The sequence below is a fragment of the Nestor notabilis genome, unplaced genomic scaffold (assembly GCF_000696875.1).
Source record: "Nestor notabilis isolate BGI_N333 unplaced genomic scaffold, ASM69687v1 scaffold30723, whole genome shotgun sequence".
Lineage (NCBI taxonomy): Eukaryota > Metazoa > Chordata > Aves > Psittaciformes > Psittacidae > Nestor > Nestor notabilis.
The window spans coordinates 19,008-35,878 of record NW_009921083.1 but is presented as its reverse complement, the minus strand read 5'-3'; the positions used below and the strand labels follow the sequence as shown (position 1 = coordinate 35,878).

The following is a 16,871-nucleotide window of genomic DNA, read 5'->3' as shown; positions in this document are numbered from 1 at the left end:
GAAGAGCGTGCAAACAATATCTCTTCCCTGCTAAGAGAATGCTTACTCTTTTAATTTGTGTGGTTCTTGGTTTACGTTGTAATTCTATTATTAAAATTGCAGTAGCTGAAGTAACATTGCATATATATGCTGGATTATGCCCTGTAATGCACAGAAATCTAGGCCACCTGCCTTTCAGCTAAGACTAAGCAAAATATTTGCTGCCAAGAACATCTAAGAGGTACTGGTTTATGAAAAGGATAACATCTGTAGTCATTTCCTCTGTTGTCTTTAATCTGTAAATTGAAAGTTGCCAAGGTGGTCTGACGCAGAAAACTGTCATTAAGTGGAATGAGGTTTTAGTAATGGGAGGGGAATGTTTGGGATGGCTTTGTGTTGCTTCTGAAATTGAGTTGACAATAAATAGGCCTCCTTCCCTTTTTGTAGACAGACAATATTTGGCTGGTCTGGAAAAAGAGGACTGATACATCTGTTTTGTAGTAGTATTGAAGATTTCTGCCTCAAATATTGGTCTTGAAAAGGAGATTGTATGGTCAAAAACTCATTTCCAGTGTTACTGGTTATGTTAATAGAAGATACCACCTCTACTTACAAATCTTGGCTGGCTTCTATCCTTAGACCGTCACAGCCACAGCAATGCTACCAGTACTCTCTTGACCTTAAGCAGAGAGAACTAAGTTGGCTTAAAACTTGAAGATTTGGTTAATGTAAAAGCTTAACACTCATTAAAGGAGCAGTGGCAGATGCAGTAGGCAGACTTGTAAAACAGAGCGTTGTGTGAGGGCATTTACTTCATACTGCTTTGTGAAATGGTAGGAGCACCTTTGCCTCTGTTAGCTGGTGATGGAAAAAGAACAGAAGGAATTTCAGTGCCTCAGGAAGAAACAAATGCTACATTATTCAGTGTCAGTAACTAATATACTTAAATATGCTTAATAGACATAGGGAAAAACACAAGGATAATACCAGCTGTTGCTGAGAAGCTTTTGCTCTTTGTTTTTTGATCTCCATGCATATTTCCTGTACCTTATCTGAATCAACCCATAGTGCAAACACCAATGCAATGTTTTCAGGTCAGAATTTGTGTGCATTTGGTGCTTAGAAATGAAATTACAGTGCATCAAATAAAACTGGTCCAGTCTCCCTTAAAGCTTCAGTATATCTTGTAAGTGAAGCTGCTTTAGCAATTACATTTGAGAGCTTTTCTCTAGTCTTCCAAAGCTGAAAACAGGCTGCATAGAAACCAGTTGATGGTCTATAAATAGTTGAATGTGTAAAGAAAGATTTGATGCTGTAGAAGACTTTTTAAGTGCCCAGAAGTATGTTTATGACCCAACTCTGTTCTGAGCCATTGGTTTAAACAGAGAGTTCTGCAGTGAATATCAGGAATCATTTAGCTGAACCAAGTAAGGGATGAAAGTGGTGTTAACAAGAAATGGTTTGTGGCAACCAGGTCTTCTGTGTTCTTACCAAACTGTTGAAAAAGAGATCGGAGCCAAAGGCTGAAATTGTCTGTACTCAGAGAAGGATGGTTAAGTGGAGGCTATGACATGAAAGTAACAGTGTTTGTTACTGCAACCCTGTCCATAAAGGCTTCAGATGACCCTGAATGCACACGGAAGGGGCAGTTAGCTTTACAGTTTTGAGGCAGGACCCCTGTCTAGCCATTTGTGAAACACTAAAGCATGCTGTTATTGTAGGAATGATAAATGGGCTTTGTGTACTGTAACTCAGTTGTACTAACTTCTGTCACTCTCTCTGACAGCCCCTGCTAAAGAGTCCACCCAGACTGATTCGTTTTCACTTGCTGGGGGTTCCAAATTTGGAGTAGCCCCTGAGAGCTCCTTTACTTTTGGGTCCCTCAAGCCAACAAGTGCTCCAGGAGCCTTAGCAGGAAGTAGCTCCTCAGCAGATGGCACCCAGCCAAACAAACCTGCTGCAACAACATCTGCTCCCTCCACAACATCTGGCAAGTTGGATGTCCCTCCATCTAAACCAGGAGATCACTTGTTTCAGAGCAATATAGCTGGGGAAACTCTTGGGAGCTTCTCAGGACTACGGGTTGGTCAAGTAGATGATAATTCCAAGCCCACCACTAAAGCACCACCTACCAGTGTTGCAGGAGCACAGTCCACTAAAGTATCTACAATACCTTCTGGGTTTACTTTTGGTGCTCCCCTGTCATTAGGAAAAACTGGAGAAGCTACTTCAACATCAGTCACATCAGCTGGCACAGCATCCCTGTCCATCAGCACTAGTGCCACAGGTAGTCTCTTTGGCAATGTCCAGATAACAAGCACAGGGTCCTCTGGGGTATTTAATCTTGGAAGCTCCAGTGGCAACAAACCCACCTTTTCTTTTGGTATTCAGCAAGCAAACAGTATGAGCACATCCATCTCTACCCCTTCTACCTTTTCCACTTCAGCTTCCCTCTCATTTGGGAATTTCTTGAGTTCAACACAAACTGCTGCAACTTCTAGTAAGGGTGCAGGGGATACCAAATTACTGTTTGTGCCAGAAAAGCCATCTGAAAATGAAGCCGTAGCAGCTGGTTCCCCCCCCAGCCACAGATACAGCTTTCAGAGCCTGTTAAAGAACCCACTTTACCCCAGGCCGCTGCCGGGGACACGGTCTCTGCAGGCTCTGGCACCACGTCGGCAGCAGCTCCCCCTGATGCTGTTGCTGCTCCTGCCACCACAAGTGATGTGAAGGCACCAGTGCCTCCTGCCGTCTCTGCAGCTGCCCCACCAGATCAGAATGTCTCAGCATCAACTTCTACAACAAACGTTGCCTCTCCTGCAGAAGCCACAAGTGTGTTGGCTGCTACCTCTGATGCTACTACATGTGTTCAGAGTCCCGCTGTTGGTGCTCCTGTGTTTGCCCCCACTTCTGCAGGCTCCTCGGTGTTCTCTCAGCCTCCAAGTTCCAGCTCTTCTGGCTCAGCATTTAGCCAGCCTGCTGGTGATACAGCTGCTGCTCCTTCCACACCACCTGTGTTTGGACAACTACCAGTAGGTACCACAGCATCCTCTCCATTTGGACAACTCACCACCAGTACCTTGGCCACTGCTACTGCAACCACACAGGCTGCCAGCTCCGGTTTTGGTACTTCTGCTTTTGGCACCACCACTACTGGAGGCTTTGGTCAGCCTGCCTTTGGACAAGCACCGACCTTTGGGCAACCAGCAAGTAGTTCTTCAGGTGGCTTTACCTTTAGCCAGTCTGGGTTTGGGACAATGCCAGCCTTTGGGCAGCCAGCAGCTTCCACAGCAGCCTCGAGCAGTGGCAGTGTTTTTGGAGCACCAGCTAGCACCAACAGTGCCAGCTCCTTTTCCTTTGGACAGCCGTCTGCCAGCACTGGAGGTGGGCTCTTTGGACAAAGCAGCCCTCCAGTGTTTGGGCAGAACACTGGCTTTGGGCAAGGGGGATCAGTCTTTGGTAGCGCTGCCAACGTTACTACTACAACGTCATCTGCTGGGTTCAGCTTCTGCCAAGCTTCAGGTAAGAGCAAACTGAGGGAGATGTGACATCCCAGTGGTGATGTCTGGCTGAAGTACAGGAAGCACCATGTCACTGGGGAAAGCAGGACATTTTTAGTGTCTTTTTTTATTCTCCCTGTGGCACTTGATGGGTTTTGGTTTGTTGGTTGGGGGTTTTTTCAGTTAGTAAGAAGAGGAGCTGCAGTGTGTGTGTGAGGGGGAGGCTAACGCTGAAAACTAAAGAAGCTTTTGCTCTGCTTCAGTCTTCATCAGTCGGCCTCTGAATGTAGCCTTGTCAATCCAATTTTGCATTCATTTTTATACTTACAAGTCTACCTTGACTTAATTTTGAATTATGTATTGTCCTGCCTGTACAAAATAAGTGGGTTGAATTCAGCACAGTGTAAAAGATCTTAAACTAGTATGGTGTTGTAAATTGTTACACTCAAGTGGCAAGACAGCTCTGAAATCATAGTCAAGGCAGTGAGTACAGATGCAGCACTTCTTCAGTGGGCTGTATAGAGTATATGCAGCAGTAGATGTATGGTGCTGTATCATGATTGGAGATGGCAGTAGATTTTAAGCCCTCAAAGTGATGGGTTAGCAAGGAACTAATCTGTTAAATCTGCTTTTGCCTTTGGAAACATCTCAAAATGAAATATAGCAGTAACATGAGTCTCAGCTACCTGTCTACACAGTTAAATTGAATACTTGAACAAACCAAACCTTCTTTGTCAATCTCCTTTTGTTCTCTACATTGCTACAATATATTGTTGGGGTTTTTCCCAAAGCTTTGTCTGTACAACCTTCAGATGGCTCCCAGGGAAAAGTGAAAAGTACACAGTAATAATAGAGAACATGTATTTCCAAGGAAGAAAAACTAATTAGGCTCATTTAATTAAAAATGATGGCACTGTAGGCAAACTGCTTGTTCATTTTAACTACAGTAACAGAGAACAGTTAAATAGGGGGAAGTGAACTCTGCTTGAGAAAGGTGCTCCTAATTATAGAAATGAAAGTTTTACTACAAAATGCACATTTAAGTGAACTGGAAAATGGAACGTGGAGTTCTTTTTTTAATCAAAACATTTCATTATCTATAGCAGGAGTCTTTAGGTAATGAAGCTCAGATCCTCCTTACACAAGTGCAGTCAGAACACTACAGCACTTGTTCGTGACATGGAGGATTATTATAGCAATGTTAAGAGAAATCCAGTTCTCTTACATTGTTAGCAACAATCTCACAATTAGCCTTTTGTTTTCTGTTTGAAGTTGGCCAAAGAGAAAAGGAAAATGACTTTCAAATAAACTCTCAATGGAATTTACCATTTGTGTAAATATGTCCAACCTAAATACATTTGGTAACATCATTTGTATCCTGTGTTTTGGTGTGGGAGACCTGTCCTCTCCCTGCTCTGGACAAGTGTCACCTCCCTGAATTGTCTTACACCCTAGTAATGGTCATGGTGGTTTATTTTCCTTTCTTTTCTTAGCAGGTTTTGGTTCCAGTAACACAGGCTCTGTGTTTGGGCAAGCAGCTAATACTGGAGGCACCGTCTTTGGCCAGGCAAGTCCTTATCGCTTTTGTAGAAACAGAAGACTGTTACATAGAGTGGACTTGTTCAGGATTCCCTGCCTGTTTCTGATAAAAAGATACAATTTGACATACTCAGTAAAAAGTGTCCAGTCTGTACTGAAAGTATTTGCTATTGTAGTGGGCACCAAAGCAGCATCTACACAAATGTTTTCCAAGGGGTATGAGAGACAAATGCTTTCTCACATGCAGGATAAGATAGACATGTTGGAAAGTCACCTCCTTTTATTCCATGCCAAGTGGACAGTGGAGGGCAAGTTTCAAAGACTGTTCTGTACCACAGACAAGGTTTAAGACAGACACAAATAAGATTTCACTGCATTACATGTGGGAAGGTAATTGCTTACTAGTTCATCAGCTCCTTCATACATCTAGAGGAATAGGCCAAACAGAAAAATCTGCCTTGGGGCATGTGCTGCTTTGACTTTGTTTAAATCCCTTTTTTTGTCCTTTTTTTGTGTTCTAGCAGCCATCTTCTTCCAGTGGAGGCTTGTTTGGAGCTGGAAGTGGTGGGAGAGGTGGAGGCTTCTTCAGTGGTCTGGGAGGAAAGCCAAGTCAGGATGCAGCCAATAAGAATCCCTTCAGTTCCTCCAGTGGAGGATTTGGATCTGCAGCTTCCCAGAGTAAGTGAACAAAACAAGAATACAAAATGTGCTGTGATTTCCATCTGCTTTTGGGATCCCATCTGCTTTTCTGCTGTTAGTCATGTTTGTGTAAATTCTGTGTTAACATGAAAGGCTTCTAGGGGGTAACAGAGATTATGCATGATGCGTAATCTGGAATTGTTCTTGTAGGTTTATGGAAAACAAAAAAGCAGATGCAGCAAGTGTGAAGAATATCTATGTTCTGTAGGGAATTTGTAGCCAAATGCTTCTTTAAAATTGAATATTCTAAATTCTTGTCACAGAATTTCTGCTTCCAACTTGGTTTGAAGTTAGAAAGCTTTAATTATTTCTAATCTCCCTTCACACTGGGCAATGTTAATAATCTATGCTCAAGAGAAACCAAGTTAACAAGTATGTGATGGATAGCAGTATCCTCAGCTTTGTCCCAAAAATGGCTAACACATATAGATAAGCTCTCTGTCATTTTATGTGTCTAGGAGGAGATGTGAATATTTTCAGTCACATGGATGTAAAAAAAAGCAAATATGCTCAGTGGTTGGTTTGGGGATGTAGTCTGGTTTGGCAAGGAAGCAGAATTAGAGTTCCTTTTATTAGTTTTTGCCCAGATTTGATAGGCAGGGTGGGTCTCTCACAGATAAACTCATACGAGCATCATGAAAGCTGGGTAGATGAGAGGAATTGTGCTGAAGCCCTCTTTGGGAGGAGGGACTCAGCACGTGTCCTTTCTTTTGCTCCAGTTGTCAGCTAAAAGGTATCAGTCCACGTGTGAGTGTTTGCTAAACCAATCTGCACGTGAGGTATCATACCAACCCTCCCATGTGTTGCTTCTTGTCCAGCCAACCTAACAAGAGGCATGAAAAGTAGGCAAGAATAAATTAAAGCTACCCACAGGTTCCTTTGCACCAGGGACTTGAAGGGATTATTAGAAATTCTTTCTAGAAGCTATAAAGGATTAACGGTAAAGGCAAGAATCAATCACTGTCCATTAGTGTAAAGATTTGTTTTTTGAATGCCAGAGTCAAGTTAAAAACACATTAGTTTTGAGTTTTATGGGCTAGCAGATCTTGGTAATACCCTAGAATTTGAGCTGAGATGCATATATGCCATTGTCTGCTCTGGCAATTAGCTGGAAATACTAGCAGGCTCTCTCGTGCCTTTCGTGTGCAGCAAGTGTAGATCTGCACTTGCTCCATGCATTTGCGTGTCACAAAACCAATTCATAATGATTTCTGAAGTGTGACTGTTATTTAATGAGACTGCCCAACTTTGTTATTTCATCACTTGTGACATGGGTTTGGCAGAAAGGGAAAGCAGGAGGGGTGGAGTCCAGCAGAAAGAAAGCACAAAGGAAAGGAAGCAGTGTCCAAGACATAAAAATAAGGGAACAAAGGGAAGCTGTAGAATTAGCTGCAAGTGGCTAGAAGTAGCACTTCAAGTCTTGGGAGAGCAAATCCATTTATTTTATTACATCTTTAATGATCCATTGGGATTAATGGTTGAGGTCAGTCCTCTAACCTTGCTAATTTATCCCTCCTTTATTGCAGGCTGGGTTTTGTGATGAAATAAAACAGATGGTTCACCAGAGAGAAGCTTTGGTTATTCTGTGTCCTGCCACTAGATGCTAAATCGTTGTGTAGCCTTATGAAAGAAGAAAACTTGAGTTATTTCTCAGTAAGCCCGGAAAAGTTTGGCTCCTACTTTAAGGTCCTGTCACATAGTCATGTTAAGAAACACTGGCCATTGCCAAAATAGCTGAGAATCTTTAATTTGTGGTAGGCTCATATTTGTGTTGTCAAGAGAGACTGATTCTAGCTGCTGTTATTTCTCACTTGAGGGGTTGTCTTTTAGTGACTGTGGCATGGGATGCAACTAAACAAATCATCTACCACTGTGATTTCCTAGATTGCAGTAATAAAGGGTTGTTAGTGGTCCATAAGATCCAGAATGGATCTCAGTGGAACTACAAAGCCCTGTAGGAATGGGGGAAAATTTGGCTTCTGTCTGCGGAGTGCTGTTTTCAACGTGGTGTTCATTTTGTGCTTGGGGATCTCCTAATCCAGATAATAAAGTGTAGAGTAGGCTATTGTTTGTTATGAACTTCACAAGTATTCTTCATCTCCCCAGATTCTTCCAGCTTATTTGGAAACAGCGGAGCGAAGACTTTTGGATTTGGCAGCTCATCTTTTGGAGAGCAGAAGCCTACGGGCACTTTCAGTTCCGGTGGTGGAAGTGTGGCATCTCAAGGCTTTGGATTCTCCAGTCCAAACAAAGCAGGTACTTTGTTTAATCCACCCACTATGAACACCCAGGGTTATCTGTGAGATATTTAGTATTCTACCATTTAGATGTCTGCAGCCTGGACTTGGTGTGTGTACAGGAATTGTCTCTGAGCAATAAATAACTAGTGGCTTAGCGAATGGAACTTTAGCTGGTGGATTCAAGGCAGGGATTTACAATCTCTTGTGCAGAAAAGCATCCAATAAACTACATTTTCAGGTGTTCATTCCAGAAATTCCCATTGCAGTTTAAGAGCAGAGAGCTGTGTGAATTAATTCTGGTCTTATGTAATGAAGAATACAAAATATGGAACTGAAGAAATTTTTCCTATTTTAGATGCTTCCTTGGAATATTATCTTCAAAACTTCACTCTGGGTTTTGTAACTCTTTTTGTCCCTGTTTCTTCACTTGAGTGAATGCGCAGATGCTTGCAGCAGGAAAGCTTCCTCATAAAATTCGTATCAGACATGCTTTGTGTCCTTCTCTTTTGAAATCAGTCTTAACCTGCCATCATCCTTTCTTCTGTTCTCTGTCACTTGAATTAATTGTATCAAATATTGGAAGTTTCACAAAACCTCTTTTCTTTTTACTGTCATCTGCCCAAAGAAAGAGCCACAAGAGTAGTGGTGAGTGTGGTATGTCCATTAGAACTGAGTGGCAAAATGTTCATTTTGTTGATTATCAGACAAAAATGAGGTCCAGAGGGTCAGAGCAAAGTTTCTTTGCTTTATCCTCAGCCCATTCTTACAGAACACATTGGTGAAGATAGGTATTGTGCTCCAAGAGTGTCTATTGAAGCTTTGTTACTGGGGGAAGTAGTAGAGGTTTGGTCATCCTTGAAGTTGTCTTGAGACAATGGTGCTCATGAACTCCCTTTGGAGAAGTAGTGCACTGAGAGGAAACACTCTCTGCTTTGTCACTAGCTCTGCTCTCATGTTAGTGAAGTGGCTGAGAGCATAATGATGGTGCTATGAAATCCAGCAGCCCTTTGTAAGGTGTCTCTCAAGTACTGCATTCCACTTGGTAGTGGACGGAGTTTCTTGTCTCGGGCATACTTCCCATCTGCTATTTTTGCTAGAGGAAGAGAAAGGCATTGCTGAAGGAAGTTCTTTCATTCATCCAGTAACTCCTTCCTTGCTTTTGATTAGTTTCAGAATTCTTGAGATGGATAGGATTTTCAAGTAGTTTCTGCAGAATGCACATCCACTCATGCAGAGCTCGGATCCTTCCCTCCTCTGGTTATATTTGCTAAATACTGAAACGAATGGTGTGTCTTCCCCTCCAAGCTGCAGTGAAGGGTTTACTTGATTTGATTTCCCCTTTGTCCTGGTTTCACTACTTACAAATAGTGGAGAAAGAAAAATGAAACGTGTTAATATGCTTTGCAAAAGAGAGTTAATGCCAAGCAAAGCTTCAGGCCCTGTGATAAATACTCTGACTTCCTAGAGATAGAGGTAACAAGATAGCTGATCTGTGTTTAAATAATTCAGGCCTAGCATTTATTTTTTTCCAGACCTTTTGTGTTTACAGCCAAACAGTATCTGTTTCCTTGACATGGACTGGAATTTCACCCAGGGTATTAAAATGTGTGGTGGTATCCCATCCTCATCCCTAGTCAGACAAAAGAGCTGGTGTCCTTCACGTTCCACAGTGTCAGCTAGAAACAGGACAGTAACACTGGCAGATGAATATAGAAGAAAATTATCTGGGTAGAAGTCCAGATAGAGCTGCAGAAGGCAGTTAAACCCTGAACAGAAATTGCCAAGAGCAAAGTTCAGTTCTTGATTCCCTGAAGGAATCATGCAATTCTGCTGACCTGGCATTTAATCAATGCATCTTAGTTTCCACCACTTAAACCAGGATTAGATAATACCCTACCTGAGTCTTTTTGCATCACAGGAGCACCTAAATAACAAGCTTGCTATCTACTATCTGATCTTAAGAGGTGAGGGACACTTACCCATTGCACAAGGGAGTTCTTCCAGTTAGAGCACTTGCATGCATGAAGTTCTGTCTGCAGGACACTTGTGTGTCCTTCCAGAGCTTTAGATTAGAAGCCAGGGTAAAACACCGCAACCAGGCCACAGCAGCAAATTCACAGAGCTGACCTTTACAGGAGACTTCTCATTCTGCATTGTTCTGTGTGGTCCTTTGGATAATAACTTGTTTAAATGGTGATAAGCAGACTTTTACTTAAGACTGACTGCATAAGCTAAGGGTTTTTTTCTGGTAAGGGGTGCTAGTTTTATGATGAAGGAAGAATATGTCTTTTTTTAAACAATAATAAAAGCATCAGTCTATCGCCTGCTGTATGTATGTTTATTGTAACTTGGTTATTGTGCACATTTCTATCTCACAATTAAAATACTGGTCTTCTGTTCTATAAAGCCAGTAGAGATTCCTTCACAATGTGCAAGCATGTATGATATATAACCACCTTCTAGTACAGCTCTGGGGATTGAGTTGATCATGTGATGAAACGTTCAAGAGACCCAGAATATGGTTTTCTTCTGCATAGTCTCTTTAATTTGGTTGCAGTTTTTTGCATGCATTCAGCCACTTTTCTTATCCATTATACCCTGCAGTTTGGAAGCTGTGTGGCAGTTAGGTCTATAAATAAAGCTGTGTCCATATGATAAGATGAATGGCCCCATTATGGAGATTGTCTGCTTAGAAATCTAGTTCTTTGTTTTCTCTCTTTCTTTCTGCATTATTGTTTATGTGATGTTCCTGTTCCTTTTTTGCCTCTGTTTTGCTCAGGTGGCTTCGGTGCTGCTCCAGTGTTTGGCAGCCCTCCCACTTTTGGGGGATCCCCTGGGTTCGGAGGGGTGCCAGCATTCGGTTCAGCCCCAACCTTTTCAAGCCCTCTGGGCTCAACGGGAGGCAAAGTGTTCGGCGAGGGTACAGCAGCAGCCAGCGCCGGAGGATTTGGGTAAGCCACCAGGGTCCAGGGATGGGGAAAACAACATTCTTGCATGACAAAGACTGGTATGCTTAGCTACCTCTGCATTCAGGTAAAGAATATATTCTGTGATTGATGGCTAAGCTCTAAGTGTCCTTGGTTTGTTAGTTTAAAAGTAAAATAAAAAGGTACAGAACGAAGACTTCATTCCCAAAGGAAATAATGTGTATGATCTCATCTTAATGCTGGAACTATGTTGAATCTTTAGCTTTAGAGATTCGGAGGGGAAGGGATGTGAGTCATCTTGCAACTGTCTAAGGAAATGCAGGAGTATTTTCTGTGTGCACACTTAATGAGTTCAGATCTAAGCCTACAAACCATGCCTAGCAGAGAAAATAATAAACATCGTTATCTGGACTGTCTGGCCACCTTATCTGCTTGTGAGATTTGGGCTGGAGATACTAATGAGAATTCAGGCTGTTCTCTCACCTTTGGAGGTGGGATGAAGCACTTGTAACAGTCTGTGCTCCTGGAACAATTCATGTTTATCCCACACTGATTGGTTTTGCCTGTTTCTTTACCCCTTAAGCCTGTGCCTGGCACCAGAGCAGACAGCACGTTATTCCTTGTTTTGTTCAGCAAACACAGAATTTCAAACCTTGCAAAGCAGCTTCTACAATAGGCAGCAAATGCACTTCTTCAGCATTGCACCACCAGCAAGCAACTCTCCTTCATGCCCTACAATTATATCCAGCCTGAATAGACCCACTTGAAAAAAGGAAGAACTTCCAGTGAGCAGAGGAATCTGGATGGCTTCCTAATCTTAGTGTGTACATATTTCACAAGCATTTGTCATTTAGTTCCAGCAGGAACTGCCTTTATGTAAGGGACATTAGAACATCCAGAAGTGTAACTTGTTAATTCCCCATGAGTTTAGGCAGATGCCCATCTGCCAGGGCACCCCTGAGCTATGGGAGGCTTCAACTCAGTGGTTCTGCTACATCCTGAACTCTAGTGCAGCAAATTGGAGAGTCCCTTTGGAAAGGGTAAAAATAGAGGCAGCTTAATTAAATCCCCACAAAGAAGGATGTAGGGATGACTTAGCTTCAAACCAAGTGATACTTTGTTGAGTTCCAACTTGCAGCCATTGTGCTGCAGGATTTTGTAGTGAAACTGAATGCGTTCAGTGACAGTGTTGGAAGCTTAAAGGTAAAATGGGGTTTGGAACAAACAGCATGATGATGCAAACAGAGGTCTTGCATAAGCACTCTGCAGGCTCAAGAAAGATAATTCAGTGGCTTAAACTGTGGCAAGTTTTGAGACTTTCTTCTCTAGCATAAAGGTGCAGACTCTGATGTTTTCAGAGTTTCCTGAGGAATTTGATCCAAACCTCACCATACAATTTTAAGCACCAGTTTAATTCTGCAGTATAACACAGTGTCTGTGCAGGACACTTCCTTTCTGCCTTTCTCTTGAAGTGAAACTCTAAAAATCCCAGTTCTGGAGAAGTTACTTGCCAGTATGTTGTGTGGTATTAGCTCCGAGTTCCTGAGAACACCCTGCTAACTTCAATCCATGTGATTCATTGCTGCTTCAGTTCTGAAAGATCTGCATCACTTGATAAATGACTTTGGTATCAAAAATAGAAACCACTACACTCCTTCAAAGTCTGTAATTCCGACTGTTTGTGAGCAAATCATGTTTTGCTTGCATAAACTAACCTCAAGTGCCTCTCAATTCTGTTTTGCATAGCAGCTTTACAAAAGACCTGAAAATGTGGGCAAGTTATGTTTGATTAAATTGTTACCAGGCAAGGACTGTATTTCATGTCTTTTCATGTGAAAAACCGAAACCTGTCCATAGCTTGAGCTGTTTCTCTGCTTGTGCTATGCTTTGCCTTTTTCAACAGGCATGTTCTTCTAGTTGCAACTGAAAGAGGCAGTTTGAACCACAAGTTTCCTTGTCACTATTTTCATCTCCACTTCCTTTCACCAGTTAGACATGATTTGTGTGTTTAGTTGCATAGTCCTGAGAAGATGGAGCGCTGTAAAAACCTCTTGTTCTAAAACACATCACTCTATCTTGCTTCTCTTTGAAAAATGAACTACAATACCTGTTCTGCCCTTCCTGAGACAATCACGTTTGTGGTTCTGAGCTGAAGTTGTCTGCACGTTATATGGGTCAAGAGCCAAACCAGAGGCACAGGGATGATTAGCAGGGCCATGAACTGCCCACTGTATCTAATGCTGTATGCGGAAGCAGTGTGTACAGTTGACAGTGTCTGGGATATGAGAGGTGATGTCCTTTACCAGGTGAATTGCTTGTCACACTGCTACAGGAGTTGTCTTTTATCTGGAGAGATACATTTTGATGTGTCTGTTGGGTTTTTCTGGGTTTTTGTATTTAAAGTCTACTAGATCTGGATGGATGGAGAGGTGGGTTAACATGCTGTCAGTTCATATTTTAAGTCAGAAATGACAGGAGCTTGTGTAAGGCACAGCCTTGCAAAGCTGGCACACTGTTTGACTCAACTAACTGTCTACTCAGGGAAGGGCTGGTGCTGGGTTAGTACTTATAGCACTGTGCAACTGCAGAGCTTCAGCAGAGCTGAATGCAAAGTGTCTGTGTTTTGCCCTGTTCGAGTTAGAGAAACACTTGAAGCTTGTTTTTTGAGTGCACCTCTTGTGCTTCTCCCAGTTCTGAATCATGAGTGGAGGCAGAGAACCATGATGTGTACTGTGGTCTCATTAGCGTGTCATGCTGATAGCTCTACAATGCCTGGTTGGACAGAGTGGGTGGAGAAAGCAGACCAATTTCCATATGTAAAATTGCTTCTTATTTCAGTCCCCAGAAGCAATTAGGGAAGTACTCCAGAGGTGGTGGGGAGAAGTGCCAGGTAGGTGCAGATCTTCAGGGAAGCACTGGAACTGAGTGTGGATCAAAATGGGCTGGGGATGGAAGGGAATTGAGAGATCTGCACGTGGTTCATGCAGGCAGCAGGTAAGGGACCATCTGAAAGTTGGGAGTTTGAGCTCTGCTTTGTGCTCTGGCCATCAGCAGCTCATCCCAATTCTGTGTTTGCTGCCCTGTATGTGAAACAAAATGATGCTGTACTTTTGAGCTTAAAGGGTGAAAACTACATGGGGTGAAATAATATCTTCCATTTGATGGCTGGAGTTGGTATTTCCAAGCACTTAAAAACGTATCTTGTGTAAGCATGAACATATTTGTCTTTCTACCTGGTGTACTTTAAGAGTAGGAGCTGAACAGATGTTTGTATGTACAATAGTCTTTCCCAAACCAGTAAATCCATTTTCAGAGTGAGCAATTACCATTATTCATATCAGATGGTCTCTTTCTTGATGTATCATTGTTTGAGTGTGCTATTATCATTGCAGGTGCGGGGACAAACTTCCAGTGTAAGTTAGAAGACATTTGCAAATACAAATTTTCTCTTTAAACTGCAGGTTTGGTGGTACCAGTAACAACACAGCATCGTTTGGCACACTAGCAAATCAGAACACCCCGACATTTGGCTCGCTCTCACAACAGGGAACTGGTTTTGGCACACAAAGCAGTGGATTCCCAGCTTTTGGGACAGGTGGAGGAGGTAGGAAAAGCTAAATTATAATGAACCTAACAGGCCCTGTGTGTGCAGCTTTCCCTGGAACGTGGGTGTGAATCCTCAGCTCCCTGTCAAAAATCTGCCTGGCCCTGCTCCTGCTATAGGGAAGGCACCATGTCCTGGAGAATGGAGCTGAAGGGGGGGTGTAGTGTCTTCTCAGAACTTAGCTCACTGATGTGTTGTGTTGCATGTCAGTAAATCACTCTCATCAGGTTATTGCTTTTCACCCCCTTTCATAGAGCTGTTCTTTCTTCTCGAAGGGAAATACTGAGAAATAGTGACTATCTCTTGAGTACCATATGGATGGGTATCTGTATGTAAGCACTTAGAGTCAAAAGAAGATGCACTGCAAGACTGAGCTAGAACAGCAATAGCCAGATTTTTATTTGATGTAATTTGGTGAAGCTGCACTGATTTATACAGGGCTGAGAACAGAGCCTGTGGGAGATGATATGCTCATTGGTGTCACCGTTGGCTTGCATTAAGCACAAGCTCCGTGTTCAGAGAGCAGCCCTCTGTTCTCATGGAGAGGTGAATAAACCGGGCACATTTTATGCCGTTGCTGCTAATGAATGGACCTAGCTGATTAGCAGTGAAAGCAAAGCCCTCTTAGGAACTGAGGCAAGTCAGTTTTCTTCTAGATGGAGATTTGACTTTCATTGTTTGCCCATTGCTCTTTCTCTAGCCTAAGGCAGGAAAGAAATGCTTTTCAATCTGTATGTGGGAGGGGACATTCACTGCAGATCTTATGCATTCATTTTACCTTTTAACAATTATTTTTCAATCTTACATTTCTTTCAGGGTTTGGGTTTGGATCAGCGAACACGTAAGTACCATTTTCTGTCCAACTCTTCATTAAAAATACAAATAGAATCAGAATAGAAGAATTGAATGGTTTACAAGAGCAAGCTTTGAAAGTAGTACTAACATACGAGTTCTGGTTTCCTTTTTAGTGGCACTGCCATAGAGTTCAAAGTCCTGGCTCTGAATATGTGCTTTCCAGTGAGGTTAATCTTTCATATGAAAGAGAATTTTCAGTCAGATCATGCTTTTTCTTCACCTCTCAGGCACATGATGCATGTGCTCAAGCTGTGTCTGAATCTAGTATCTACTCCATTTATCAGGTTGAAACAAGGAATTAAATAAGTACTTTTCTGGCTGAATTGAGATGATGATTTACAGTTAAAGAACAGGACTAAGAGCTGAGGTTAGCTCTGTCAACCACTCTGCCACTGTTCTGCTGGGTTACTTTTAGCAGGTTTCTTAAACCTTAGTTTCCCTGTCAAGCAGAGCATGTGTATCTCTCCAGATGGAAGGTTCTAGAATAAGCATGATTCTATCTAGTTGGGATGTGTTGATGCAGTCTCAGGTAGAGGATGCTGGAAATACCAATGTGTTCTCGTCAGCTTCTGATATTAGGGGGACTGGAAGTTTGTTTGAGAGATCTGCTGACTTAATACTGCCTGAGGGAGACTCCAGCACTCATTGCTGTGTTGTTTCTGTTTTTCTTGCTCCACAGATCTTCCTCTGGATTTAGTGGCTGGAGAAGCTAGAAACATCCTGAGCCCTCCTGTAGAAATGCCATAGCTCCTGCATTCATGAGTCACCCACATGACCAATATCCAAACAGCTTTTCTTTGAAATACAAGTTCTCAGACTTCTTTTTTTTTTTTCTTTTTTTATTTTAAGAAAAAGTTTTTTGCTTATTTTTATGCAACACTTGTTCTCACTCTGTATTAAACTATTTTATCTGCCTGGATGTTATTTGTGGTGGAAGGATTTATCTCCCTGCATCTAGAAGAAATAGATGTATGCTGTGGTTACCAGCCCCGTACTGCACTTAGCTTTCTGTTGTTCATCCCTTACCTAGACAAGGGAGTAGCTCAAGTTGGTTTGTGCTGTAAACCAGCACATACTTCATTGAAGAGAATGGCTGATTATCCAAGCCTCTTAAGAAGGGGCTGAAGTTTTGCCCTGCTAATTTTAAGTATGGGATGGTCCACGTGCTTATCTCAGTGAAGTGCTAAAACTGAGTCATGTGTGAGCCAGAGGCTTAGTGGAGAAATAGGAAATTATCTGAGAAGAAGCTGGCTGTGTGCAGAACACGTTCCCATGGCAGTAACGTTCAGCAAAGAGGTGGGAAGGAAAAGCTCTCCTATTTTTACCTTTCAGTATATTTTACAGAACTCAGAAAATGAAACTCACATTATAGGGAAAACTTCTGGCCCTTGAATTAGAAGTGTGACCTCCATGCAGAGGCGTTAGTGATTTTGCAGCTTATGGTTTTGGCTGTTGGATTCTGACATGTCTGAGATTGTGCTTGTTCCCTGTGGCTCTCAGCTTTAGTCAGTATCGTTTGAAATTCTCA

General features: G+C 42.3%; 1 protein-coding gene across 1 annotated transcript in view; it reads left to right on the top strand.

Moving 5' to 3' along the window:
* The window catches only part of NUP214 (nucleoporin 214kDa), a gene marked incomplete at its 5' end in the record, with an annotated part of 43,166 nt that extends 26,907 nt beyond the window's left edge, over nucleotides 1-16,259 (top strand). Inside the window, 9 exon segments of the mRNA XM_010010994.1 lie at nucleotides 1,764-2,554; nucleotides 2,557-3,501; nucleotides 4,976-5,046; nucleotides 5,540-5,696; nucleotides 7,824-7,973; nucleotides 10,737-10,908; nucleotides 14,346-14,488; nucleotides 15,305-15,329; nucleotides 16,023-16,259. Coding sequence (XP_010009296.1) covers nucleotides 1,764-2,554; nucleotides 2,557-3,501; nucleotides 4,976-5,046; nucleotides 5,540-5,696; nucleotides 7,824-7,973; nucleotides 10,737-10,908; nucleotides 14,346-14,488; nucleotides 15,305-15,329; nucleotides 16,023-16,056 — 2,488 coding nt within the window.
* Between the last annotated feature and the right edge of the window lie 612 nt (nucleotides 16,260-16,871).